Below are 27134 nucleotides of genomic sequence, written 5' to 3' on the forward strand. Positions count from 1 at the left end.
GGAATATCACTCATAGACCCCAGGTGTGAGGAACAAAAAAGTCTTTCCATGAATACCTAAGCAGCCTCTTTCAAAACACAGTTTTGCCCAACAAAAGAGAAGTTGAGATTGCTGTATCCAAATTAAAATAGATTATGGGAGGGAACTTTAAGGTGCTGACAAACTCTTACATGGTACCACCCATGTTAATGAATCAGTATTTTAACAAGTAAAATCTCCTATAATGTAGATGTAAAATTTATGTGCAAATCTGGAAGAAACAAAGTAGACAGTCCCTATCTGGATTATCAGTCTCCTTAACCAGATTGAAATAGGTCATCAACACCAACCATGCAATCTAACCCCAATTCTTCCCATGAGAGATAACTATCTTCCCACAAACAGAAATGAAGGGAAGTAGAAGTTCTTTTATAGACCAGGATATACCCTCATTTGCTTTCATTTTCAGTGATATCAGGGATCTGCAATTTGTTTAAGAACCTACAAGGTAGAATTTTTGCTTGTCTTCTGAGCAGTGAGTTATAAAGCTGTGGTGACCTGACTAGGCTATGCATTATAAACACCTGAGAATATAATTTTCCTAGTCCCACCCTGGAATTTTAAAGCTACTAAGCCTGATGTAGGCCCTGGAAATCTGTTTTTATTTGTTTGTTTCTTTTCAGTCGTCACAGGTGATCTCTCAATGGCCAATTGCGTCAGGGAAATTATGGATTTAAATCCTATACTATCAACATATAATTTTATATCATAAAATTAGACATGAAAAATCGTTATCACTAGAGAATTGTTTATTTAAGAAATAGATATATTCAAATGGGAGAAATAAACCTTTTGTTTTGGGGATGGGTGGGGAATCATTTTATTAACAAAATTATATGGGCCCCAAACTACCATGTTGTGTTCATTGGGGGAGGTCAGCATTCTTGGGGCTGTGAGAGGCTTGCCAGCTGTATAACCTTGAGCCTTTTGACACTGCTGATCTTTCAAGAAAACCCCAGAGTGCAGGCCTTTTCCAGGGAAGAATTAAATCACTTACTCTGTTCTCCTGGGACTTTCCTCTGCTAGTTCCTCAAGGCATAAAATATGGCCAGACGAGTTACTTCCCTCCCAATTTAAATTAGTATTTACCTTTCAGTGATGTAGTAGTGCTGGTGCTTTCTACAAAATTGCTTCTTGGTTTCCAGTGAAAAGTACATATTTTATAACTTCTAAATCTCATACTTGGGGGTTAATGCAAACAGTCTAAATGGACCCACAAATTCAGGATAATATATTAAATACTTTTTTTTTAATTTTTGTTTTTAATGTTTATTTTTGAGAGAGAGAGAGCGCGCGAGCGCGCGAGTGGGGGAGGGGCAGAGAGAGAGAGAGAGAGACACAGAATCTAAAGCAGGCTCCAGGCTCTGAGCCATTAGCACAGAGCCTGATGTGGGGCTTCATCCCCCAAACTGTGAGATCATGACCCAAGCTAAAGTCTGGCGCTCAGCTGACTGAGCCACCCAGGTGCCCCATATACTAAATACTTCCTAATGCCAGGGATCTGGGACTCTTGCCTCTCACAACACCCCTAAGTTCCAAATACAAACTGATCACCCCTCTTAGTGACCATCACTAGCTTGGCCAAGCAGTTAAGGCAGCTTTTGCTCAATGTTAAGAAAATAAGAGGAAAAGAAAAGGGTACCTGGGTGGCTCAGTCTGTCGAGTGCCCGACCTCGGCTTAGGTCATGATCTCACGGTTTGTGGGTTTGAGACCCACATCCGGCTCTGTGTTGACAGCTCAGAACCTGGAGCCTGCTTCAGATTCTGTATCTCCCTCTCTCTGTGCCCCTCCCCTGCTCGCTGGCACTCTAACTCTCAAAAATGAATACACGTTAAAAAAATAAAAGAAAGGAAAAGAAAAAAGAAGGACTGGTCTTACCCCTTTCCCAGAAGAAAGAAAACTCTTTGCCTTACATTTGTGTAACTAAGAAAATTCATTCAGGTTACTTTTTCCTGAACTGGGAATGTGACGAACTGTTCTTTCCTTCCAGAAATCTTTGTTTTAACTGGCTTCCTGTTAAAAATCTAAACTGAAATCTCTTATTGACTGAAACAGCTATCATCTTTGAAATTAAATCTTTCAACATATAAATGTAATTCATAATGTGTGTGTAGTACAAGTTAGACGAGAGAGCTGTACAAAGAATAGTTTTATCCCCTTGCAAAAGTAGCTAGCCTTTCTGCCACACCCAAACTTCCCTGAAAAGTGGGAGAAACTGGAGCTAAACAAAGCTGGAGAGAAAAGTGAAAGGACTTAGTGACAAGCAATAAAAGAAAAATCTGGTTCTCAGGCAGAGTATGTGTTCTGCTGCAGAGATTAACCAAAGTGAGTCAGTTCTGTTGCAGGGACTGACTGTATAGGTATCTGGCAGAAGAGCAGACCTGTGGGCACAGTGTCCAACCAAAGGCTCGGCAGGGGCAGGAAAGCCTGAGAGAGGTGAAGGCCAGCTCAGAGCCTTGGCCAGTCAGTTGGTCGTAATGCTGTTTAGCAGAGCCCCCAGTGCTGCAGCATCAGAGCCACATTCTGGAAGTACCTGCTGGTCCTGCCTGCCTGGTGCATCCTGTGGCCAGGAACCCCAGCCACACATCAGCTCAGCAAAAATCTCCTTGTCACCAGCTAAGGCCAGCTTTACAGAGGCCTGTTGATGGCTCCTAACCCTCCTGCTTTTCTCTCCCTGCCTGTGGAAGTCCGGCTCCTGGCTGGTTCCCTATCCAGTTCACAGTAGGCACCCCATTGCCAGGAGCCTGGTTGTCCCCTTCCTCGGTGGGCCAGCCAGCGAGGGCCTCCTTCTGCCATCTTTGCCGTGACAGTGGGTCTTACTGAATGCCCAGCCTCAGCTCTCCCAGAAAGAAAAGGCATGGCACTCACTGACCAGAGAGGGCCGTGCTTTAGAACAACCTAATATCCAGGAATAGTCAAAAACCTACAAAGGACTTTCCTTCTGCTGACTGAGCAGGAAGGGCAGTTTTAGGTCCCATTGGCCCATATTCCTGTGGTGTTCTCCATCCTTATTTCTTGGAATCTATTCTCAGAAAAAGTACAAGGAAGATGCAGAGAAGTGCATGTCCTATTATGAGACTGTTTTGGACACTCCAGAGATGCAGAGAGTCCGGGAGAACCAAAAGAACTTCAGCCTTGTAAGTTTTTATTGAATCTAAGACCCAGCCCACTGATCCCTGGGATAAGGCCGGCACTGTGGATGCCTCTGGGCCTACACACTTGGGCCATCCCCCTGCAGTGGGGCTGTGCGGTGGCCCTTTACAACTCCCACCAGTGGCCCAGGAACTGTGTGCTCCATTCTGCTCCGGGATTACCTGATATTTCAGTACCAAATCATAACGTGAAAGACCCACCTGCTACTGTGTTAGTAGCTTCTTGCCACTGCATGTGAACTGTCTCCATCTTCCATTCGTGCTGACATTGGTCTTTTTCAAAATCGATTCAGGAAGGGATGCATTTTTAAGAAACTTAATTTGATACTTTACAAATTTTAGCGTCTTTAAAATTTTTTTATATAAAATTCTTATTAAAGAATTTCCCTTTGGCTATCGGACCATGATTATTGTGGCATACATATTTTTTTTTAATTTGGATTTTAACTTCCTTTACACAATATAAACAATTTAAAATATATTTTAAGATGTTGAGATCTTAACAAGATGTTTACTCTTTCTTCATAGCTCCAATACCAGTGTGACCTTAAAAACAGTAAAGGAAAAATTACAGTTGTTCAAGACACGCCAGAAATACTGCGTGTTAAAGAAAATCAAAAGAATTTCAGCTCGGTATATTTACTATTTATTTTCCATTTAATGCTAACCGAATAATTCCATTCTCCTCTGTAGAAATATGCTAGCCTCTTGTTGATTCAGACAATTAACATCTAACCTCCCCAGTTAATACCAGCGGTTATTTGATCGAATTTCCCATACTTTGCTCTAAAAACATCACGCCGGGGACCATTAGAAATAACAACTTAAATCTGCTAACACAGTAACTTTTCTTTCTTCCTAATTTTTTTAATCCCAGAGGAGTAACGTGTGTTGTCTTGTTCCATGAAGATAGATTTCTTTTTGACATTGTGATTTCTTTTGTTCTCCTTCCCCAGAATAACTGACTTCACACTTCTTTAACGGATTTTGTGTTTCATATGGGAGGGTTTTCTTTAAATCAACATTTTTCTGGTTTTTCTCATCCTGTGTTAATACAGTACGGTAATCTTAAAAGAGCTCTCAAGATCTGGAAAGTTATCCGTGTTGTATATATGGTAGGAGTTACTGATGCTGATGCAGATGTCAGATCGTCAGATACTCCGGTACCTTGCTAAGGACATTCTCTAGGGTCTTTTGTTTTCACAGAAGCCATGTTTCCTAGTCTTCCTCCAGGAATCGCTGGGCTTTCTTTTCCTCTGTGTAACATTGTCCTGATTGTGAATGGCCAGGTTTTATATAAAGAGGATGTCTCTCCGGGAACGGCAATCGGAAAGACCCCTGAGATGATGAGAGTGAAGCAAACACAGGACCACATTAGCTCGGTAAGGACGCCTCCATGAACTCACCTGCAGTGTCTTCTGCCTCCCTTTGATAATTTACTTTGAGGGCTGAGCTGCCCTCAGAACCTTTGTCGCCAGGAGCTGCTGGAATGGGTGCCTGTGCTGAGCACCATCACACAGTCAGTGCGGTGTTGAGCAGGTGTCATGAGGGGAGGTTATGTGTAGGAGATGGAGAGGCTGGTATCAGAGCAAACCAGAGCTAGATGCTGGTTCAAGACGTAAAAACAGATTTTAGTCTGGACTGTTAAAATAGGAGAAAGAGATCAGAGTATAGAACTGGGCTCAATTTCAAACACTGCAAGGAAAGCTAAGAATTTATGGGGCACCTGGGTGGCTCAGTCAGTTGAGCGCCCAACTTTGGCTCAGGTCATGATCTGGTGGTTGACGAGTTCGAGCCTCACGTCAGACTCTGTGCTGACAGCTCAGAGCCTGGAGCCTGCTTCGAATTCTGTGTCTCCTCTCTGCCCCTCCCCTGCTCGTGCTCTGTCTCTCTCTGTCTCAAAACTAAATAAACATTAAAAAAAAATTTTTTTTTTAAAAAGAAAAGGATTTATAATTGGGGGTGGGAGCAGGGCAGGGGGGTAAGGAGGCAGAGGGAGGACAGAAACTTAGAGAAAATGTCAGGGGTAGGGAGGGTTCTGGCTGAACCTACCTAACCAGATTCTTGCTGGCAGCAGGCGAGGGGGACCAGACTTTGCCTAGTGGGCTAAGGAATTTGGTCAGATAACAAGAGTGATGAGATACCAAGGGTAGGGGGATTCTGGCTAAAGGATTCTTGCTAAATTTGGGCAAATACAGAGACAGACTTGGAAGTCCAAAAGTTGAGGCCTGATTGGAAAGAGGAATCAGAGGACCCTGACTAAAGTTTGGTCTAGGAGAGACTTTTTGTCATTTGTAAGAAAATAGAATATGTTAAAGTAAAAAAATCAACCTTCCTAGATATATACATGTGAATATATCTGTCCTGGCCAAATGAACTATTGGGCATAAGAACATCGGAGTGCACGGAAAGATGAGGGGCTACAGTCTAAGTATGGACTCCTCCTTCACCCCACCATTAATTGATAGGAAAGAGATCAAGTGTCCTTGTCCATAATTGTTCTCCGACCCAGCATCAGATTGGGTCCCCGTCCACACTAAGTGTAGAGTTTGTATTATTTAAATTGTGACTTTACAAACTGCAGAGCTACTAACCAAACACATGCACATGTTCCCATTTTTATATCTGCAGGTGAAGTATAAGGAAACCATTGGACAAGGAACGCCAATCCCTGACCTGCCTGAAGTAAAACGTGTCAAGGAGACACAGAAGCATATTAGCTCGGTAATGGCCCGTGTGTTGGGCATGTATTTGTGCAACCAGCCACCTCCCAATTGCTACCTACCTTTCTGCCATCCCTTCTTCCTCCTACCAAGGGCTTCCCATGCCTTGAGGAGGGTGTGAATTTCCCTCCCTCCATCCTAGATTAGAAACTTCTGTCTTCACATAATTAAGGAGCAGAAGGGACTTGGCTTCTTGATTAATCATCATGCCTGCAGTTTCTAAAGTAAAAAGTTCCAGCAGTAATAAGATTATCAGAATGATTTCAAGTGAGTTAAAAGATATCAATATAAAAATACAAAATATTACATATATATAATTGCATATATATTGTATTATATATATAATTATATATAATTTTATATAAAAATATAAAATATATAAAAATATATAAATATATATTTATATATATAAATATATATAAATATATATTTTATATATATAAATATTTATATATATATAATATAATATATATAATATAATATAATATATAATATATATTATATAATAATATAATGTATATATAATATATATATTTATATATATAAATATTTATATATATATTTATATTATATATATTTATATTATATATATATTTATAAATATATATTTATATATTTATATATATATATAAATATATAAAAAATATAAAAAATATATATATATAAAATTATATATATAAGATTTTGTGTTACTCTTATATATATCTTTGCGTGAGTATGCACCTCAGGTTATTCTCCCCCATCCAGGAAAACTCTAGGTAGACTTGTGAAGTCTATGCAGCCTTCTCCTCTCCCTTTCAAGATCTCTTGCCCTGTATCGTCTGCTGTCTTGCAAATGCATTGTGTCTCTAAGGTGCCAGCTGTCATTTATCTACCCACAATGACATATAGTGAGCATGTTCTGTATAGGAATTTCAGGCACCTGTGCATAGTGTCTATCTGTGGGGGAAGGGTGTGAGGGATGGGGGTGGTCCCTCACACCTGAAATAATCAGGTTAAGCATATGTTTCTCCTGACCTCTATCAGGCTAGCCTAGCCTCTCCTCCCCACCTCCCAACACTGTGTGCACGTACACACGCGTGCACAAAAACGCTCACTCCCTCAGCTTTCCCATCTGTAAGCAGATTCTAAGCAAAAGCTGGCTACTAGCAAGAGACACTGTGGAGCTTGGGAAATAGTTGATGGCCAATAAAAGGTGACGACCTTGGTCTTATAGGTTCTGCTGGTCTCTGGAGGACTGAACTCTCATTGCCATTAGGAGACCCTTGATATCTCTCTTGCAAACTGCTCATATTCTTTAGATCTCACTCCCTTTTCACTCTTTGTTTATACTCTGGCTTCCTTATGGTACAAATTTCAATCCAGATTTTTGTGACCACCAGTCGAAGAAAACTCCTTTAGTCACTTTTGATTACAACTTCCTGTCTTTCTCTGGTTACGTTTTGTTCTGTTGTCCATGACCAGGTCTGCTGCCTTGCTGGGTAAAGAAACACAAGTTTGTCTAACACGGTAGATTTTTAAAGATCCCTAAAAGTTTCTCAGCAAAACAAAGATATCACCACTAGTCTGTCAGTGATTTTCAGAATTAATCTGTGACACAAACTCCCACGTTGTTCATGTTGACCCCACCCATGCTCAACTACACCATAGGATATATTTATTTAAAAAGAATTCATTCATTTCTTTAGGCTGACAATTCTTAACATTAATCAAGAGGGAAGAAGGTAAAGAAGGAGGCCAGAGGCTCAAGAAGTTCCTTGCTCTTTTCATTAAAATTTACAGACCTTTGATATGACTCCTAAAAAATAGGGACATCCCTCAGTTTGAAAACTAGTAATTTACATGATCCAATAGTCATCAGTAGAAATTTCAAGGGAAGAATTCCTAAAAAACACACTGTTTAAATCTTGTCATATTAAGGGCACCTACAGACTAGGTGCCGCCTAGGAATTTTTAGTAGAAAACACAAAACAAAATTCTCAATAAACCTGAAAGAATAGTGTGTCACATGATTATAAGATTTTAAACCACATAACCTATGTATTAAGTACAAATCTACCGTGGACCTACTGATACTAAATGTCATGAAATGGTTAGATTTTTCTCATTGTTGAATTTATTACCACTTTTTAATGAATTTTAGGACTGTATTAAGTGTTGACTATAGAAAATGTGTACTAAATTACACATTTGTGTGTAAAGTAGTCTTCAAGGTAGTAAAATTACTACTTTTGAAGAGGGAACATAAAATTTTGTGGAGTTTCTTTTGCTTATCCCTTGAGTGTCTTATCTGAAAGCAGATTGTTTTTAGGGGTTTCCACCACACAGCCCACACATGTGGCTATAATCTAAAGGATTCATGGTCATTTTACCTTTTTGGCTAATTATCTCCTACAGGTTATGTACAAAGAAAACCTGGGAACAGGCATTCCAACCCCTGTCACTCCAGAGATTGAGAGAGTCAAACGCAATCAAGAGAACTTTAGCTCGGTATTTACAAATATATCAAATAAGAAACTCTATTTCCCCGTTTAAAAATTTACCAGAATAACCCATTATCCTTTTTTTTTTTTTTTTTAAAGTAACATCTTAACACTCCTGTGTGTGCGTGTGCGTGTTATTACCTGACCAAAACCATCTGGACTTAAACATAGTGACTCACTTTTCTGATGGTACTTTAACATTTTTAGTGACTGACAAGTATGGATACTTAGGTCTGAATTACCGTATGGAGAATTAACACCAGATCCCTCATCATTATACTCATTTCCTATAACCAATGTACTTTTTCATCCCCAGAATTAGCATGGTAGACTTCATCATTAAAGTGGTGAAGAAAAAGGAAAAGCATTATCCTTACTAAATTAATTACTCACCAAAAGATTCCCTCTTCACACCAACTCCCTGCCCCTGATTTTCTCCCTTCCTTAATCTTTGTGCCTGTTTTGAATGTCTTTTGGTTGCTTTCTTGTATCTCACAGGTTTTGTACAAAGAAAATTTGGGGAAAGGAACCCCAACACCTATCACTCCAGAGATGGAGAGAGTCAAACGCAATCAAGAGAACTTTAGCTCGGTATTTCTTAGGGGCATAAATAAAATCCCTTAATTCTTATTTAAAATAATATTTTTAACACATTACAAACATATGATTATTCTCCCTGTAAAATTACTAAATTCATATAATGAAAATAATGATACCAAAATTACCTCAGTTTTCAACCCAAATCTAATTTAGTAGTTACTTGAGTTCTGGTGTGAAATTTTTAACTGTTTTCCCTAAAACATAACTATTGGTCACTTCCTTAAAAACCCATAATATTCAGTGTTCTGTGTTTTTCCCCTCTCAAATCCTCCTTTAATAACAATAAGTGTTTCTAACTGTTGTGGCATAAGTCAAAAGTAAAAATCTAACATCCTTTCAAAAGGTCAGTGTTAATTAGAATTTTATTTGTGCTTATTTTGGCTCTGTTTGATGTTATTTTTTTGTGTTTGTAGCCTTTTGTAGAAGAATGTGACTCTTAATATTTCCATTCATGAGACGACAGAACAATTTACAGTAACTCAGAAACGTGGCTCAGTTAGTTTGTGTACCACATCAGATATAAATGAGGTTTACTTTGGAATAGCTTAAGGACCATTGAAAGCTAATGTTTATTTAGCTTCTAATACTTATTAATATTTATTTTATTTCCCCCAACCTCTCTCTCTCTCTTGTTCCCTATTTTAGCATTACCAACAACTCATTATGGATATTAATTTCAATGAACTTGAACACTATTTGATCAGGCCTAATACCTCTGTCTTTGAGAGAAGACCTATATTAGTGACTCCTGCCTGCAGCCTGGCAGCTGTGTCTCTATTAATGCCACTTAGAGACAGACATCCTACTGTGTGTGACGAAATGTCAAAGTGATTGGTTCTATTTCTTAAAGTTGGTCAGGCCTATTTCATGCCATTATGAAAATAAACAAAAATACTTTTAAAGACTAATTTGAAGGTTAATTACCTAAAAGATGGGTCCATGCTGATGTGATTGTTGGTTTTGTGCACACAGATTTTGTACAAAGAGAACTTGAGCAAGGGGACCCCCCTTCCTGTCACTCCTGAGATGGAGCGAGTCAAACGCAATCAAGAAAACTTTAGCTCGGTATTCAGGAGAAAGCTCCTTTAATTCCATATTTTAAAAATAATAACAACTTTCTATAAAACAAACTTCTCACTATTAGTCCCTTTAAAATAATGAGTTTAACATTTTTTAATATCATCAACTGGATCCTGTTTTCACGTCTTTTACTTACCATTTGATTCTAACATTTTATACCTTCTATAATAGTCCCTTAAAACTTTTAATTGGTTCCTTTCCTTCTTTTTTCAACTTTTATGTTGCCACTGGGACTTTTGAAGTTCCTTGATATCCAAAAAACCCAAACACCATAGCTCTTATTTACTCAGAACTCTTGTTATTTGATGCTTCTGGGTTAGCAGAAGTCCTAGACATAGGACTTGAGACCACATGCAGAACTAGTGGCTCTTGCTTGGGAGCAGTGGTTACTTTAACCTAGATCCTATCTGGATAAACACAGGACAGAAAAAGAAAGTAGCTCACTGTTGGAACCCAAAGCAATCTTATCTTGATACTTGTGCTGAACAAGCTATTCCATGAATACAGATCCAGACCTTCTGATTTTTTTTTAATATACAAATCAAATCATAAATGTATATTTAATGTTATTTTTTCTTGTATTAATGCTATTGAAAAATTCCATAATACTCAGTCTGTGAAACTGCTATATAAGGATCCTAACAGTCACTTATGCCTGAGATAGAAAATCAAATATCAACAGGAAAATTTAGCTGGATTTTTTTTGGGGGGAGCAGGTTTGATCCAAAGTGGCTTTTATTGTCAGTTTAAATATTTTCAGAAAGTTTTATTCTTCCACATAATTAGATCAGTAACTTTCTTTGGTCCCACTGTCTTTTGGTTTTGTTTTCCTTTGTTTTTAATTACTATTCACTAACAACCTTTTGATTTTGTTAAATTGTCAATGTAAATTAATGTTACCTTTGGAATGTTATAGTCATTATTTTCCCTGTGGGGGGATGACGATGATGATGATGATGATGATGATGATAATGATTTCTTCTTTTAGAAGAATTAAGGTTTGCATTAATTTTCAAAACTATATTTTAATTATTTTCTTCTACGTTAGAGTAAGTATACTGTTTATATCTGAGATCGTAATGATCCTGACAGTACTGGGCAATTTTTTTTTCCTACGTAACCATTGTGTTCATTTTTACACAGGTTGCATTTAGGCAAAATTGTCTGGTGGTGCATAGAGCTTTCAAGATTCTGTGTGAAATAAATAGTACTATGTATTAAAACATTACCTTTCTGACTTGGCCACCTCCACAATTTGAATTTACTCAACAAAGACCAATTTTGCTATATTGCATAAATTTGGCCTGGGGATTTAAATATCTATTATTCTGCAAAATAGATGTTCTATGTAGGTAAAATAGGTATTTGTCAATCTAATTAAAAAATAATTTTTCTATTGTACACTAAGCACTTTAGTGCCTTTATGAAATTATTTGTAATTTTTTCCTTAATTCCCAACACAGGAAACAAACATTCAGTATAATATGAGTTGATATTGAGTTGAATACCAAATACACTGGCACGTTAGCTAAGGAAATATGGAGCGTGTTCTCATCCAGATCTGTATTTGAAGAGCTAGGTTGACTTGGTGAATTTGTCTTTCCTGTTTGGTGTCTGTAGTCTCGTACGAGGGTCCCTACAGGACAGATGAAAGGGCTGTTTTGACTGCTTTTGCTTTTTCTGGATGCTCTCTTGTGTCATACAGGTGTTGTATAAAGAAAACCTCGGGAAAGGGATCCCAATTCCCATCACTCCAGAGATGGAGAGAGTCAAACACAATCAAGAAAACTTTAGTTCGGTATTTAAAAGAAAAAAAAATCCCTTTAACTATTTTTAAACCAAAAATTAATGGCTATAATTTTAATCTAATCAGCTTATCCCAATAAAAACTTTGACATGTCTTGTTCACAACTTAATGCTGCCATTTCCTATGAATCCATTTCCCCATTTTGGTTAAGTATTAATATAATCATTTGACTTATAAAACAAAAAAGTGTTCAGTATTCTATCCCAGGCTTTAAAAACATAACCTTCTCAGTGTCTAAGCACCCACATTTATCCTGCTTTGGCAAATCTGATCTGAATGTAAAGCTTATAAAAATTTATTTAGCAAAGATCAGAATGTTGGTCTCATTTCTGTTCTAACTTTCTCTGCCCCTACTGGTGTTTGTACAGATTTTTTGAAGTTTCCTTTTTTAGAATCTTGTCATTGCTCTCCATTTGCTTTAAAAATAAGTAATTCTCCCAATGTGTTCACCCAAACTAAAAATTAAATACTTGGACTTCTTTTGAAAAGTCAACAAAAGAAGGTTTGTGTAGGTATCTTCATATATACAATGTTTCTAAAACCCAAATACCCTTATGTGGATTATTAATAACATTTCCAAATCAAAAATAACTTCCTGGGTTCTCCTTTTGTCTCTTACCCTTTTAATTTTTTTTCTCTTCCTCATAACAAACTGGGGGCACTAATCCTTCCCTTTCATGGTGCACTCTGTTGCTCAGTGCTACAGGGATTTGTTCAAACAACAAAAATAACAAAACTTTCCTTTCCTATCTCTTCGTTTTTGCTGCTCTTTCCTGCATTCCCTTACTTATGTCTCTAGGCTCGTACAGGTTGGATCTAGAAGCTTCTGGTGTTTCCTTTCCTCTAACTCATTCTCTTCCTCTTTGCCCTTCTACTCCCCACTTCTCCACAAGTGGGGGAAAGTGGTTGATTGCTCTTTTTGTTCTGGATGCTTTCTTATCATACAGGTGCTATACAAGGAGAACCTGGGGACTGGAATTCCAATCTCCATCACCCCTGAGATGCAGAGAGTCAAACACAATCAAGAAAACCTTAGCTCGGTATTTTGGAAAGAAAGGGAAAAAGAAGATACCTCGTTTAACCTCGTTATTAAATAGATACTTAACATTTATTCCTTTTTAAAACCCACTACCCTTCCTTTGTTTCTAATATACCTCACTTAACAAAAAGACATACTTTTACATTTTTATGTTACTACTATGGATTCATTTTTTTTATATTTTAGTTAATTGACTTCTATTCCATCTGGTATTTAAAAAAATATTTAAAAAAAACACCACTGGTCTTTAGTTTGCTTGGATAACAACAAAACTGAGTTCTAACCATCTCAAACCCCCACGTGATTGGAAGGCAGTGTGCTCACAGAAATGGAACAATAACATGAATAACTGACAACCTTTCCCCAGCAGCTGAGGTCCTTGCTGCCCTACAGTCCTCTTCCCCAGCCCAAGAATGGCTGCCATTAAAATAGTTTGTGGCAAATTGTCAACCTGTAACTCCTGTGTCATGTGGTAACAAGGAAGTTGAACTTGTCTTTAAGAATCTTAAAAACCAATGAAATATTACTGATGCCTGTTTTTTCTGGATGCTTTCTCATCACACAGGTGTTGTACAAAGAAAATATGGGCAAGGGAACCCCTATACCTGTCACTCCAGAGATGGAGAGAGTCAAACACAATCAAGAAAACCTTAGCTCGGTATTTTGGAAAGAAAGGGAAAAGAAGATGCCATTTAACCTCATAATTAAATAGATATTTAACATTTATTCCTTTTTAAAAACCCCCTACCCTTCCTTTGTTTCTAACATACCTCACTTAGCAAAAAGACATACTTTTGCATTTTTACCTTGTTACTATGGCTTCAGTTTTTAATTTTAGTTAATTGACTTCTATTCCATCTGATATTTTAAAATATTTTTGTTTAAGCCACTGGTCTTTAATTTGCTTGGATAACAACAAAACCGAGTTCTAACCATCTCAACCCACGTGATTGGGAGGCAGTGTGCTCACAGAAATGGAACAATAACATGAATAACTGACAACCTTTCCCCAGCAGCTGAGGTCCTTGCTGCCCTACAGTCCTCTTTCCCAGCCCAAGACTGGCTGCCATTAAAGTAGTTTGTGGCAAATTGTCAACCTGTAACTCCTGTGTCATGTGGTAACAAGGAAGTTGAACTCGTCCTTAAAATCTTAAAACCAATGAAATATTACTGACGGCTGTTTTTTTCTGGATGCTTTCTCATCACACAGGTGTTGTACAAAGAAAATATGGGCAAGGGAACCCCTATACCTGTCACTCCAGAGATGGAGAGAGTCAAACACAATCAAGAAAATATTAGCTCGGTACTTTGGCAAGAAAAGCAAAAACTACTTCTTTAATGATTTAAAATAATACTTATTAATCCTACTTTTAAAAAACAACTTAAATTTTGTGAATTTTGTTTATCACATGTATCCTTCTTTCCTAGAAGGCTACTCTTAGCTTTAACCCTGTAATAACAAGATTGCTTTAATCCATAAAGTTCTAATATCAGGAAGTAACAGACTTTCCAATAAAATATCCTTTCACTCATCTCTCCCCAAACTTACTCTCTATCTACTATCCTCAAGGTCTCTTTGTTTTATGCACTCATGAAATTTGGGGGGTGGGGTAGGTATGAGAGCTCTTTCTGGAACATTGGAGTTGTGATCTTCTTCAGCTTTTGCACCTATGACTTTTGGTTCTAATTTATCCTGTCAGATTTAAACAAAGAGACCTTGGGGAAATAACCCCTGATTCTCTTCTTCAAGGATAATGACATTTCTATTCCATCGGATATTTGTAAATATTAAAAAAAAAACCCACTTGTCTTTTAGTTTGCTTGGATAACAACAAAACTGAGTTCTAACAATCTCAAATCCCCATGTGATTGGAGGTACTGTGCTCATAGAAATGAAAAAACTAAGATCCACTAGTGATTTCAGCACATGACTGTCAATTTACTTAAAAAGGAAAGTGTCACTCGAACTGTTTTTGCTTTACCAATTTTAATTTTTGTGTGTGTGTGTGTCTTTAGCGTGGTCTTTAACTGTTAGCTTTAGTAAACCATTTCCTGTAAGCCTGTGCTCTGTGATATTATATATGTTTAGTGATTACGGGGGGGGTGGAGCAGAGATTGGGATTCGTATGGGGAGGACACTAGCTCGTGTAAGGAAGAAGCCTGCGACCCCTCACATCAGCGCTATGTGTGGGTTTCTCCAGTACTTGAGCACAGGGCATCAGAATCACCCGGAGCACTTGTTACATCAGATTGTAGGGCCCTGTCCCCACAGTTTCTCATTTTCTGGGTCTGGTGTGGGGCCAGCAAATTTGCAATTCTAGCAAAGCGCTCAGGCGATGCTGAGCTTGCTATTCAGGGACCCCACTTTGAGAACCATTACTTGAACAGAATTCCTTCTCTTGAACATCATTTCCCAAACCCATTCCCCATGAATGACACTGAAGTGAGACACTGAGGTAAAGGATTTATGGTGATGCTAATGATGTAATCGCTGAGAACATTTTTCCTTACTGAGAAGTTTGCTGGTGAACTAAGGTAGGAGACAGAGCACGGATGACAGCAGGGAACAAAAGAGTAGGAGAAATCCTTGTTTGTGGGCCCAGGATTGTATGGATGTGTCTATATACAGAGTTGCTGCACAACCAACCATCCAGTCGCCCACTCCTGTGTAGGGACCGGCCCCGCCTTCTCCGTGTCACTCAAGCGCATTCCCCTACAGTCCTTTCTAGATGATCTGTCTGGTGCTTGAAATTCATGGACTAGTGGGCAAATGAAGGCTGTCTTTTTGGAGCACACTGCAGTTCTGTCAGGCGGTCTGCCAGGATGTCAGGGCAGGGGCCTACCCTGGAAATGTGTGTCTGGCTGTAACTATACTCAGCTTCCTTTGGAAACTATACCTCTTTCCGCCTAACCTTGTTGCCTAAATGGTTTGACACCCTGAACCTCATAACAAATTATCTATTCTGTTTAATCTTTTGGTAACTGTAACTTTTTTTTTTCTTTTTGGCTTTTTGGATCCATTGGACCCGTGTAGGTTTTGTACAAAGAAAATGTGGGGAAAGCCACCCCAACCCCTGTCACGCCAGAGATGCAGAGAGTCAAACGCAATCAAGAGAACATTAGCTCGGTATTGTCTTGAGAAACGAAAGTGCTTTTAACTTTGCAAAGTAACCCCTGCAGTTTGGCCTGCTCCTAACTCCATCCCAGGTTAAAAACCAGCAAAATGCCAGTTTTTTTAGAATCTACTGTAAATGACCTACTCCATGTATTATTGCCATTAACTATTTTTTTAAGCTTTCTTCTTGAGAGCCGTTCTCACTAATGTAGTAGATTAAACCTGGAGTTTTCTTCCCCAAATCGCATTATATTTAATAGCCTGAATATTGCCTCTTGGTGATTTTCGGGTCCAACTTTGTATCTCACAGGTGTTATACAAAGAGAAACCGGGGGAAGCGACCCCTACACCCTTTACTCCTGAGATGGAAAGAGTCAAACGCAATCAAGAAAACTTTAGCTCGGTATTTCGGAGAGGAAAAAAGAAATCGTTACCTTTTTAATAAGCCTGGCAATCATGGTTATATCACTAATTTACCTCACATTTTTCCCAGAACTTTTAAGTTCATCTTTACCCACTTAAAAACAACCAACCAACCCCTCCAGCTCAAACTGATTTAATTCTTTCTTCTTCTCTGGCTTTATACAATAACATTTTAATGGCTTTATCTCCCTGATGCGTTTCTTATAGAGTGTGATATAATTGAGCCGTAACACAAGCTAGATGATGGTTTTCAGAACTGGTTTCTGCTTTCTGATGTCTGGATGCTCTCTTGGCTCCTCTAGGTATTATACAAAGAGAATATGAGAAAAGCAACTCCGACACCTGTTACTCCAGAGATGGAGCGAGCTAAGCGCAACCAAGAAAACATTAGCTCGGTATTGTCTAGGATTAAACACAGGAGTAGTGCAACAACTTGGAAAATAACATTTTAACATCATAGAAACACGCCTTTCTCATTCACTTGGAAAGCACACTAAAATGAAAAAAAAGAAATGCAACATCTTGGAAAATAACATTTTTAACACCATAAAAATGTGCACCTTCTCATTCAACTGAAAATTTACATTAAAATTAACACAACTGTGCTTTTAAATTCCAAATGATCATACTAAGAAATAACAAGTTAATTGCCAATGTTTTCTCTTACCTTTATTTTACTCCAAGGTAGTCTTATATAACCAACTAGGTAGTCTTACATAACCAACTGTAACAAATTGACTTCCTAACAGCCTCAATCTTCTGCTCTCCTTTATTTTTAAGGTATTCTATGAAACAGGTAATACTCTGAGGTGGATGCCTTCTTTGGCTTTGGTATTTTGGGTTTTTCATGTCTGGAGGACCTTGATTTCTGTGTTAACATATGGGTTTATGAAATCTGGACATAAACCTGTGAAAATGATCACTTGTTTGGAAGGACAGTTGTTTAGGGGCACCTGGTTGGCTCAGTCAGAAGAGCATGCAACTCTTGATCTCAGGGTCATGAGTTCGAGCCCTTTGTTGGGGGTAGAGATTAAATAATACATTAAACTTTTAAAAAATTAAAAAGATAGTTGTTTTCAATGTCAGAATCACACCTAGTGCCAAATACCATCCAGTCTGCTGGTGCTGCAATTCCCAGCAAATCCAAGAGACCAATTTCTTCCGATCCTCTTTGAAATTCTGTGCTCTATCTCCCTTGGAAATCAGAGTTGCATTTTCAAAGACAAAACTTGTCCTTTCTCTCCTGATGAGAGCCCTGCCCATTTGTCCTCATGCTAATCTGTTCAGCCGTTAGTCAAGGGTATCACTGGGTCTTTTCAGTTGACTCAAGCTTCCCTTCCCAGCTACTTTTATCTCCATGTGCTGGAAAAGTTTTGAGACTTCAGAATTAGAACAGTACCATGACCTGGACTTAATTCATGGTCTCTCCTCTACCAGGTTCTTTATTCTGATAGCTTCCGGAAACAAATACAAGGCAAAGCTGCCTATGTCCTAGACACTCCAGAGATGAGACGGGTGCGGGAGACCCAACGTCACATCTCAACGGTGAGTCCGGGATTCTTCAGGATTGACGGGCCAGCCTGCTGGATCAGGTGGAAAAGGAAATGATCACACCGTCATATTTTTACAAAGTGAATTAATGAAATTTCAGGTGAAATATCATGAAGACTTTGAGAAACACAAGGGTTGCTTCACACCAGTGGTGACAGACCCTATCACTGAACGAGTAAAGAAGAACACACAGGACTTCAGTGACATTAACTACCGAGGTATTCAGAGAAAAGTGGTAGAAATGGAACAAAAACGGAATGACCAGGATCAGGAGACTATTACAGGTATATGAGGCCTACAAGGAAAATCAACTCTAAACTGAGGGGGTAGAAGAACAGGAGTGGAATTACCCATAGGAAGGCAAAGGATAAAGGGACCTCAGTCTCTGTTTTCACTAGTTGTAAAAGAAAACTTATTTCACGGCTTGCAAAGCTGATCTCTCTTCTTTCTTCTGCTTTGTTCTCCTCTGAGAACTAAGCTAAATTGGTGTTCATGGTCCTGTGGTTAATTAAGCTCATGCTTTGCTTTCCAAGATATCAGGAGTCCTCCAAAAACATCTGTTCTGATCCTTAATTTCGCTCAATCTTAGGTTTACGTGTCTGGCGTACTAATCCGGGCTCAGTTTTTGACTATGATCCAGCAGAAGACAATATACAATCACGAAGCTTACACATGATTAATGGTATGTTATAGCTTATGACATAAATGTCACCATTTAGTGGGCTAGCATCAGTGACCTCAAGGAAACTCAAGGGTCTTCAGTGTTCTCAGTTGTCATTCCGCAGAGAAACACCTCCCTGACCGGTGGGACAATATCATTTTCTACGAAAATTTAAATCAGGGAAAGATTGCCTCACTGCCTCCATGTAAATCTCCTTAGGCCCCACTATTATCATTTTGTTTCTCAAGAAAAAGTAGTACATCTTTCTATTGGAGACATAATGGAAAAAAATACATAGGCACTGGGAAGAGAATGAATTCGACCTTTGGCAACTTTCTGAACACTCTTATGTCATCCAGGAAGATTATTAACAAGACAGGCCACATGCCTTTGTGTCTTCTGTTCATGTTAAAATGTAGAATGACACATAGTGTTTGTCCTTAAAGAATTTCCACTCTATTCTCCTGATGGAAAGACCAGTAAATCAGTGGTTACACCCTGACACGTGCAGTTTTAAAGGTCTGCACACAAATTGTAGGAACTCAGAGAAAGGGATCTAAATTAATTTGGAAGTGAGGGAGGGCTTTCTGGAGGAGTTTAATGTGGAGTTTGTGAATTTTGATGAGCCAGGAAAACGGACAGGGTGGAGGGAAGGGCTTGTGGGCCAGGACAGGCTGAGATTTGAAGCGTGGCTGTACCGTTTAGCAGTCACGCGCCCTTCGGTAAGTCACTTCCGCTGTCATGTGGAAAATGAGGATGACAACCACATAATATACAAGGGTTTCGAGGGTTTAATCCGTGGAAGTCTACCGAAAACCACGCTTCGCAAATCCCCCACCCCACCGAACTGAGATTCATTACAGTCAGGCTTTGCTACCGCCTAAGTTTCACGCCTGCTCCCCGCCCCCCAGCGCAAGCGCAGCGCCGGAGCCGGGAGCAGTCGCGGTCGGCCAGCGCGCTGAGCGTCAGCGGCGTCAGCGGCGGCGGCGAGGACAAGTCCGAGCACTCGGAAGCGGCCGACCAGCGCCTCTCCACCTACAGCGACGGCGGCGTCTTCTTCTCAGCCACCTCCACAGGTACAAGTGGGTGGCGCTGCCCTGGACAGTCGCGGCCCGCCCGCTGACTGGGTTACTAGGGCAGATGCTTTCAGTTAAAATTTTTTTTTAAATTTGGATTTTTAAAAATCATTTCTAATGATGAGAAAGGCCTAGAACTGTGGAGAAGCACATGAAACCAGATGTTTCATTCATTAACTTTTATTAGAGCCTCCTTTCTTGGAAATCGTTCTAAGTTAGGGGAAAAGAGAACACTGCTCCACTGTTTGACACTGATTAAATGGCGTCTAGCCACCATTTCTTCTCGTAAACTACTTTCCCCCCTACCGTGTAGCTTACAAACATGCGAAAACCACGGAACTCCCACAACAGCGATCCTCTTCAGTTGCCACCCAACAGACAACGGTATCCTCTATCCCATCTCACCCATCTACCGCGGGGGTAAGTAAGCAATCAGGAGCTTACTGAAATCATTCTTATCTCTTCATACGTGCAATAATGATTATCGCTATTCTGGTCTTTTTTTTAATTCCAAGTTTTAAATTCTAGTTAATTAACATACAGTGTAATATTGGTCTCAGGAATAGACTTTAGTGATTCACCACTTATATAACACCCAGGGCTCATCACAAGTACCCTCCTTAATGCCCATCACTCATTTAACCCATTACATGCCCACCTCCTCTCCATCACCCCTTAGTTTGTCCTCAGTTTGTTCTCTGTAGTTAAGAGACTGTCTTAGGATTTCCTTCCCTGTTTTTATCTTATTTTTCCTTCCATGTAATGCTTTTAATACACATCTCATGTTACCAGTAATATCAGAAACCTTTCTTTTTTTTTTTTTTTTTAATTTTTTTTTTTACGTTTATTTTTGAGACAGAGAGAGACAGAGCATGAACAGGGGAGGAGCAGAGAGAGAGGGGGACACAGAATCAGAAGCAGACGCGGGGCTCGAACTCACGGACCGTGAGATCGTGACCTGAGCTGAAGTCGGACGCTTAACCGACTGAGCCACCCAGGCGCCCCATCAGAAACCTTTCATTACCAAACTCAAGTTAATTAAAAAGCATTATTCAGTGATTTAGAACAAACTAAAGCAAATGATCATTTGGGGCTCATTGGTCCTACCCACTATCTTACTGTATTTGCTGCTTGGAATCATTTTTTTTATTTTTAAAAAATTTTTTTTTAATGTTTATTTTTGAGACAAAGACAGAGCATGAACGGGGGAGGGGCAGAGAGAGAGGGAGACACAGAATGGGAAGCAGGCTCCAGGCTCTGAGCCATCAGCCCAGAGCCCGACGCAGGGCTCGAACTCACGGACCGGACCGTGAGATCGTGACCTGAGCTGAAGTCGGACGCTTAACCGACTGAGCCACCCAGGCGCCCCTCATTCTTGAAGAATATATGTATGTGTGCCCATGTCACACATATAAACATGTCATTATCTTAGATTTCCCTTGTTAATATCCATTGAAGAAGAGGTAAGTCAAATCATGTTTACAGTTCACCAGATTACTTAAAAAACTGTTAGTTTAAAACCCTGGACTCATTCATAATATCACAAAAACATCAATTCTTTAGGGTTGAAATAAAAATATTTGTATGAAGAAACTATCTTTACTAAAACACATAAAGATCTAAGTATTGAGACCCATTATATTTCAGGAAGGGAATCTTGTAAAGTTGTCATTTTTGCTGAAATAAATACATAAATTCAAGGCAACTCGAGTCAAAATCCTAGAGGAATTTTAAACCATTTTGTATATTAATCCTAAAATTTATTTGAAAGAGTAAAGATGCAAGAATAATCAAGTAAATTTTGAAAGTGACAATAGGAACTTATTAACCAAATAAGAGCAACACATACTATAAAACTGTCATTAAATATGGATCTTAGCATGGGAAAAGATGTGAAAATAGATGAGGTCCAGAAATGGACCCTTAAAGAATTACAGATTAGCAGGGGGAAAAAAAATAAAAATTGTAAAATACTATAGAAAAGCGGAGACTACTTCTATAATACTGGGGACAGGGGAAGACCTTCCTCAGCAAGTTCTAGAACCTAGGAATGTGTAAGAAAAGACTACATATATTTAACCATAAAACTTTAAGTGTTTTTATAACAAAAAGAAACATGTCAAACTGGAAGAAATATTTGCAGCATACCTAACAAAAAGATTTATATCTAAAAAGCATAACACTGAAAAATTCATTGACAAATTATTCCCCTTCCAGTCAAAATAAGAAAGGCCTGTACGCAAATGAATAAACAACTTACAGCAGAAGAAATAAAACACCCAACAAAAAAGATGTTCACCATGATTGCTAACCAGGAATATGCAAATTAAAACAATAATAAAGTAGCATATTAGAACATTATGGTAGTGAATAAAAAAAAATTAACATGCAGGGGCGCCTGGGTGGCTCAGTCGGTTAAGCGTCCGACTTCAGCTCAGGTCACGATCTCGCGGTCTGTGAGTTCGAGCCCTGCGTCGGGCTCTGGGCTGACAGCTCAGAGCCTGGAGCCTGCTTCCGATTCTGTGTTTCCCTCTCTCTCTGCCCCTCCCCCATTCATGCTGTGTCTCTCTCTGTCTCAAAAATAAATAAACGTTAAAAAAAAAATTAAAAAAAATTAACATGCACATACCATTTGACCTTTCACCTTTAAAAGCTTTTTTTTTTTTTTCTAAAATACTTGCCTGAAGACAAACATTCAGGGATTAGTGTAAGAAAAAATGGTTAACAAGTAAATGACCAAAAGTATAGACCTGGCTAATTTGTGATATTACTAAAATATGGAAAGACCTCAAAGCTGTATTAAATGGAAAGAACAGTAAGTATTATTTATAGTATTGTTCTACTTATACAGCAGGAAAGGGGAAACCTATCGCTGAATATGAATATATGTATGTATATTTCAGAATGCTAGGGAAAAATATGTAGGTTATATACTAATTACTAATTAGTGCCTGTTCCTATCAAGAAAATTTGGGCACTTTCAATCTTTGTTTTTATCTCCAAATTGTTAGTTTTTAAAAATCTTATTTTGCTATTCTAAGAACATTTAACATGAGCTCTACCTTCTTACCATATTTAAAAAAAAATTTGGGGGGGGGTTGGTGCCTAGGTGGCTCAGTCGGTTAAGCATCTGACTTCGGCTCAGGTCAGATCTCACAGTTCATGGGTTCAAGCCCCCATCAGGTTCTCTGTCAACATGGAGCTTGCTTCAGATCCTCCCTTCTGTCCCTTTCTCTCAGAAAGATCCTCTCTCTGTCCTTCCCCTGCTCATGCATACTCACTTGCTCTCTCTCAAAAATACATAAAACATTAAAAAAAAAACTATTTTTGAGATGAGGGGGAGGAAGGGGCAGAGAGAGGGAGGGAGAGAGAATCCCAGACAGGCTCTGCACTGTCAGATGGAGCCCAACACAGGGCTCAATCTCATGAACTGAACCACGAGATCATGACTTGGGCTGAAATCAAGAGACAGACGCTGAGCTGATTGAGCCACCCAGGAGCCCCCCCTTCTTACCACATTTTTAGGTGTTCAGTACATTCTTGTTACTATAGGTTCAAGGCTGTGTGTACAGATCTCTAGAGATCTCCAGAACAACAGATCTCTAGAGCTTATTCATCTTGCTTAACTGAAACTTTATGCTTGTTGACTTTAATTCCCCATTTTCCCCTCCCACGTTACAGGTTTTTTTGTTTGTTTTTTTAACATGTGGAGGATAGCTTGTAGCAACTTTTACTACTAACATGCTCCCAAATTCCGAAAGTGAGAGATACATGCAATATTGCTATGGTTTTTCAAATTTTTCTTCTCCAAAACACAAGATTGACTTCCTCAAAAGGGAAGAAAAGGCTATATATAAAATTCTTTTTTCATACAATTTTATGAATATATTAACATACTATTAAGTTCATCATTTGAAGTGTACAGGCCCAGTGATTTTCTTTGTTATTCAACCACTACCATAATCTAATTTCCTAATATTTCATCACCCTAAAAAAACCCTGTACCCATCAACAGTTACTCCCCATCCCCCACCATCCAATCCTAAGTGATCCACTAATGTACTTTGTTTCTACTTGCCTATTCAAGACATTTCATGTAAACGAAATCACACAATATGTGATCTTTTGTGACCAGATTCTTTTAACTTAATGGTCTTAGTTCATCTAGTTGTATCATACAGCAATAATTCATTTCCTTTTATCAACAAATAATATTCCATTGTATGAAAATCTCACCTTTTCATTCTTCATTCATCAGTTGGTGGGCATTTGGGTTAGTTCCACTTTTGGGCTGCTATCAGTGGCAGATGTAGAAGTTATTATGTGGACGTATTTACCTACGTAGCACCGGAATATGCTAACTCTGTATTTAAGATGGGAGAAACTTCCAAAACTCTATTCGGAGTGGTTGTACCATTTTACATTCTCACCAGCAGTTTATATGGGTTCAAATTTCTCCATATCTTCCCCTAAACTGGTTATTGAGTATCACCATTCTCGTGTGTGTGAAGTGGTATTTCATTGTGGTTCTCCCTGATGACTACTAAGGTTTGAACATTTTTTTCAGGAGCTTACGGGCTGTTTGTACATCTCCTTTGGAGAATTCAGATCTTTTGCCCTTCCCCCCACCTTTTATCAGTATTGAATTATAGTTCTTTATATTTTCTGGATGGTAATTCCTTACCAGATAGATGATTTGCAAATATTTTCTCCTATTTTGTGAGTAGTCTTTTTACTTTCTTGGTGGTAGTTGCTCATTCTATTTTGTGCAACTTAAATTTGTGAAGTAAGTTGTAAGAGACCTTAAAACTAGGTGTTTAGGGTACTTGTTGCAAATCTAATATGTATCTTTTTTTTTTTTTTTTTTTTTTACCTTTTTTCATCTTCACAAATAGAAAATCTTCCGTGCCATGTACGACTATATGGCTGCTGATGCAGATGAGGTGTCCTTCAGAGACGGAGATGCTATTGTAAATGTTCAGGCGATTGATGAAGGTTGGATGTATGGCACTGTGCAGAGGACCGGCAGGACCGGCATGCTGCCAGCCAACTACGTGGAGGCTATTTAAGCATTTCAAGTATCGCACCTGTCTAGAGGACCTGCAGAACCTCTAGTCAGTATTTCCGTTCAGACACTCCACTGTTACTCAAGCTGCCTAATGATCTTTTTGTGTCAACATGACTAATAGTTATACCATCCCTTAATTTGTTTCTATATGAACTTCAGTAATTCTTCAAGGAAAACAAATGTTAATATCACCCATCTGTTCAATTATTAAACTAGATTTACTTCATTATTTTCTGGACTTGGATATAAAACTTAAGAGACAACATTAAACCCATAGGTTCATTATTTTTAAAACTGTCATTAGCAAATTTTCCATAGGATTTTTAAATAAGTTTAATTATAGAATAGGCATTTTAAAAGTCTATGCAATGTTATTGCTGTATCAACCCAGAGTCTTTCTCCATTATGAAAATGTTTAACATTTAATACCAGGATTCTGAACATGTTAAACACATTAAGGAAAAAATGGCAGAAATACTCCCCTTTTCTTGCTTACCGAATGCTGATGCTTTTAATTCTATTCCAGTTCTGAAGTTATAAAGGTGACAGTTGATATAAACTGTTGATAAGCTAGTAACTAATAAAGTCTATAATTCTGCAATAAACAGCACTGATGTAATGACTTATTTTTTAATAGTTTTAAGATCTACAAATAAAAAATTTCAATAAAGCAAATCCATTACATTAGACTTCACCAAAAAAAAAAAAAAAAAACTTTAAAAAATGTACTGTTAAAAATGCACAAGCATAGGCTTTCTCAGATCTATACTGTGTTCAGTAAGCTTCCCTTATGGCTCAGCTGGTAACATTTTAGAAACAGCTATGGGATCAGCAGGTGACAACCAGGAACTCAGTGGCACAGCAAGTCCCACCACTACTATTTCCCGTTGACCTGCCCCCTCCAATATGCCCTTGGCAATCTCGGAAAAGGGGGCAGGAAATTTATTTGAAGAAATAAAAGCTGAAAACTTCCCAAACCTAAGGAAGGAAATAAAATTCAGATCCAGGAGGCACAGAAGTCTCAACAAAATCAACGTCATGGAGTTCCATACCAAAAAACAGTAATTAAAATGGCAAAATTACTAACAGAGATTTTAAAAGCAACAAAATAAAAAGTTACTTACAAGAGTAACTCCATAAGGCTATCAGGGGATTTTTCAGTTGAAACTCCACAGGCCAGAAAGGAGTGGCATGACATAATTCAAACTGCTGAGAGATAAGCACCTGCAGCCAAGAATATTCTATCCAGCAAGGTTATCATTCAGAATAGGAGACAGAGTTTCAAAACAAAAGTAATTCATGATCACGAAATCAGTCCTACAAGACATATTAAAGGGGACTCTTTGGAAAGGAAAGGCCATAATATAAGAAAAGTTGGAAGCACAAAAGCAGTAAAACTAAGCATAAAAATCAGTCAAGAAATTCATAAAGAATGTAAAGTATGACGCCATTATACCCAAAATGTCGGGGAGGGGAGGGCAAGAACCAAAGAACAGGTTCAAACTTAACGGTCAACTTAACATAGACTGCTAGGTACAAAAGACATGTTATATGTAAACTTAATGGTAACCACAAATCAAAAACCAGTAATAGATACACAAAAAATAAAGAGAAAGGAATCCAGGGGTACCTGGGTGCCTCAGTTGGTTGAGTGTCTGCCTTTACCTCAGTTCATGATCTCACAGTTCGTGAGTTTGAGCCTGCACTGGGCTCACTGCTATCAGCAAAGAGCCTGCTTCAGATCCTCTGTTCCCCTCTCTCTTCCCCTCCCCTGCTTGCGCTCTCTCTCAAAAATAAACCTTTAAAAAAGAGAGAAAGGAGTCCAACTACATCACTAAAGAAAGGCAGCAAACCATGAGAGAAGGAAACAGGAGAAGACTGGAACAGAGAAGAACTACAAAACAACCATAAAACAAGTAACAAAAAAGCAATTAAGTACATACCTACCAATAATTACTTTGAATGTAAATGGAGTAAATGTTCCAATCTAAAGACATAAAGTGATGATGGAATGGATAAAAAAGCAAGATCCATCTTGATGCCGCCTATATGCAAATGGAAGTGAAAAGAAAGCTGAGGTAGCAATACTTACGTAGGACAAAAAACACTGAAACAAAGACAAAGAAGGACACTATATAATCATAAAAGGGACAATCCAACAAAAAGATATACCAATTGGGGGCACCTTTGAGCCTCATGTTGGGTGTAGAGATTACTTACATAAACTTTTTAAAAAAAAGATATAACAATTGTAAATTGGGGAGTAGCCAAATACATAAAGCAGCTAATAAAAGACATAAAGGAATTGACAGTAAT

The 27134-nt window shown here is 38.5% G+C and overlaps 1 protein-coding gene across 1 annotated transcript in view; it reads left to right on the forward strand.

Annotated features, from left to right (window-relative positions):
• NEB (nebulin) overlaps positions 1–25425 on the forward strand; it is a 224961-nt gene extending 199536 nt beyond the window's left edge. The window contains exons 155-174 of the mRNA XM_078451297.2: positions 3073–3177; positions 3721–3825; positions 4482–4574; positions 5824–5916; positions 8313–8405; positions 8897–8989; positions 9971–10063; positions 11784–11876; positions 12833–12925; positions 13490–13582; positions 14135–14227; positions 15959–16051; positions 16350–16442; positions 16765–16857; positions 17900–18007; positions 18114–18297; positions 18603–18695; positions 19586–19750; positions 20064–20170; positions 24646–25425. Of these exons, the coding sequence (XP_078307423.2) occupies positions 3073–3177; positions 3721–3825; positions 4482–4574; positions 5824–5916; positions 8313–8405; positions 8897–8989; positions 9971–10063; positions 11784–11876; positions 12833–12925; positions 13490–13582; positions 14135–14227; positions 15959–16051; positions 16350–16442; positions 16765–16857; positions 17900–18007; positions 18114–18297; positions 18603–18695; positions 19586–19750; positions 20064–20170; positions 24646–24819 (2157 nt within the window). The 3' untranslated portion in view covers positions 24820–25425. The remainder of the gene's footprint in view (positions 1–3072; positions 3178–3720; positions 3826–4481; positions 4575–5823; positions 5917–8312; positions 8406–8896; positions 8990–9970; positions 10064–11783; positions 11877–12832; positions 12926–13489; positions 13583–14134; positions 14228–15958; positions 16052–16349; positions 16443–16764; positions 16858–17899; positions 18008–18113; positions 18298–18602; positions 18696–19585; positions 19751–20063; positions 20171–24645) is intronic.
• The last annotated feature ends 1709 nt before the right edge of the window (positions 25426–27134 follow it).

Source organism: Panthera onca, chromosome C1 (genome assembly GCF_046562875.1).
Source record: "Panthera onca isolate mPanOnc1 chromosome C1, mPanOnc1 haplotype 2, whole genome shotgun sequence".
Classification (NCBI taxonomy): domain Eukaryota; kingdom Metazoa; phylum Chordata; class Mammalia; order Carnivora; family Felidae; genus Panthera; species Panthera onca.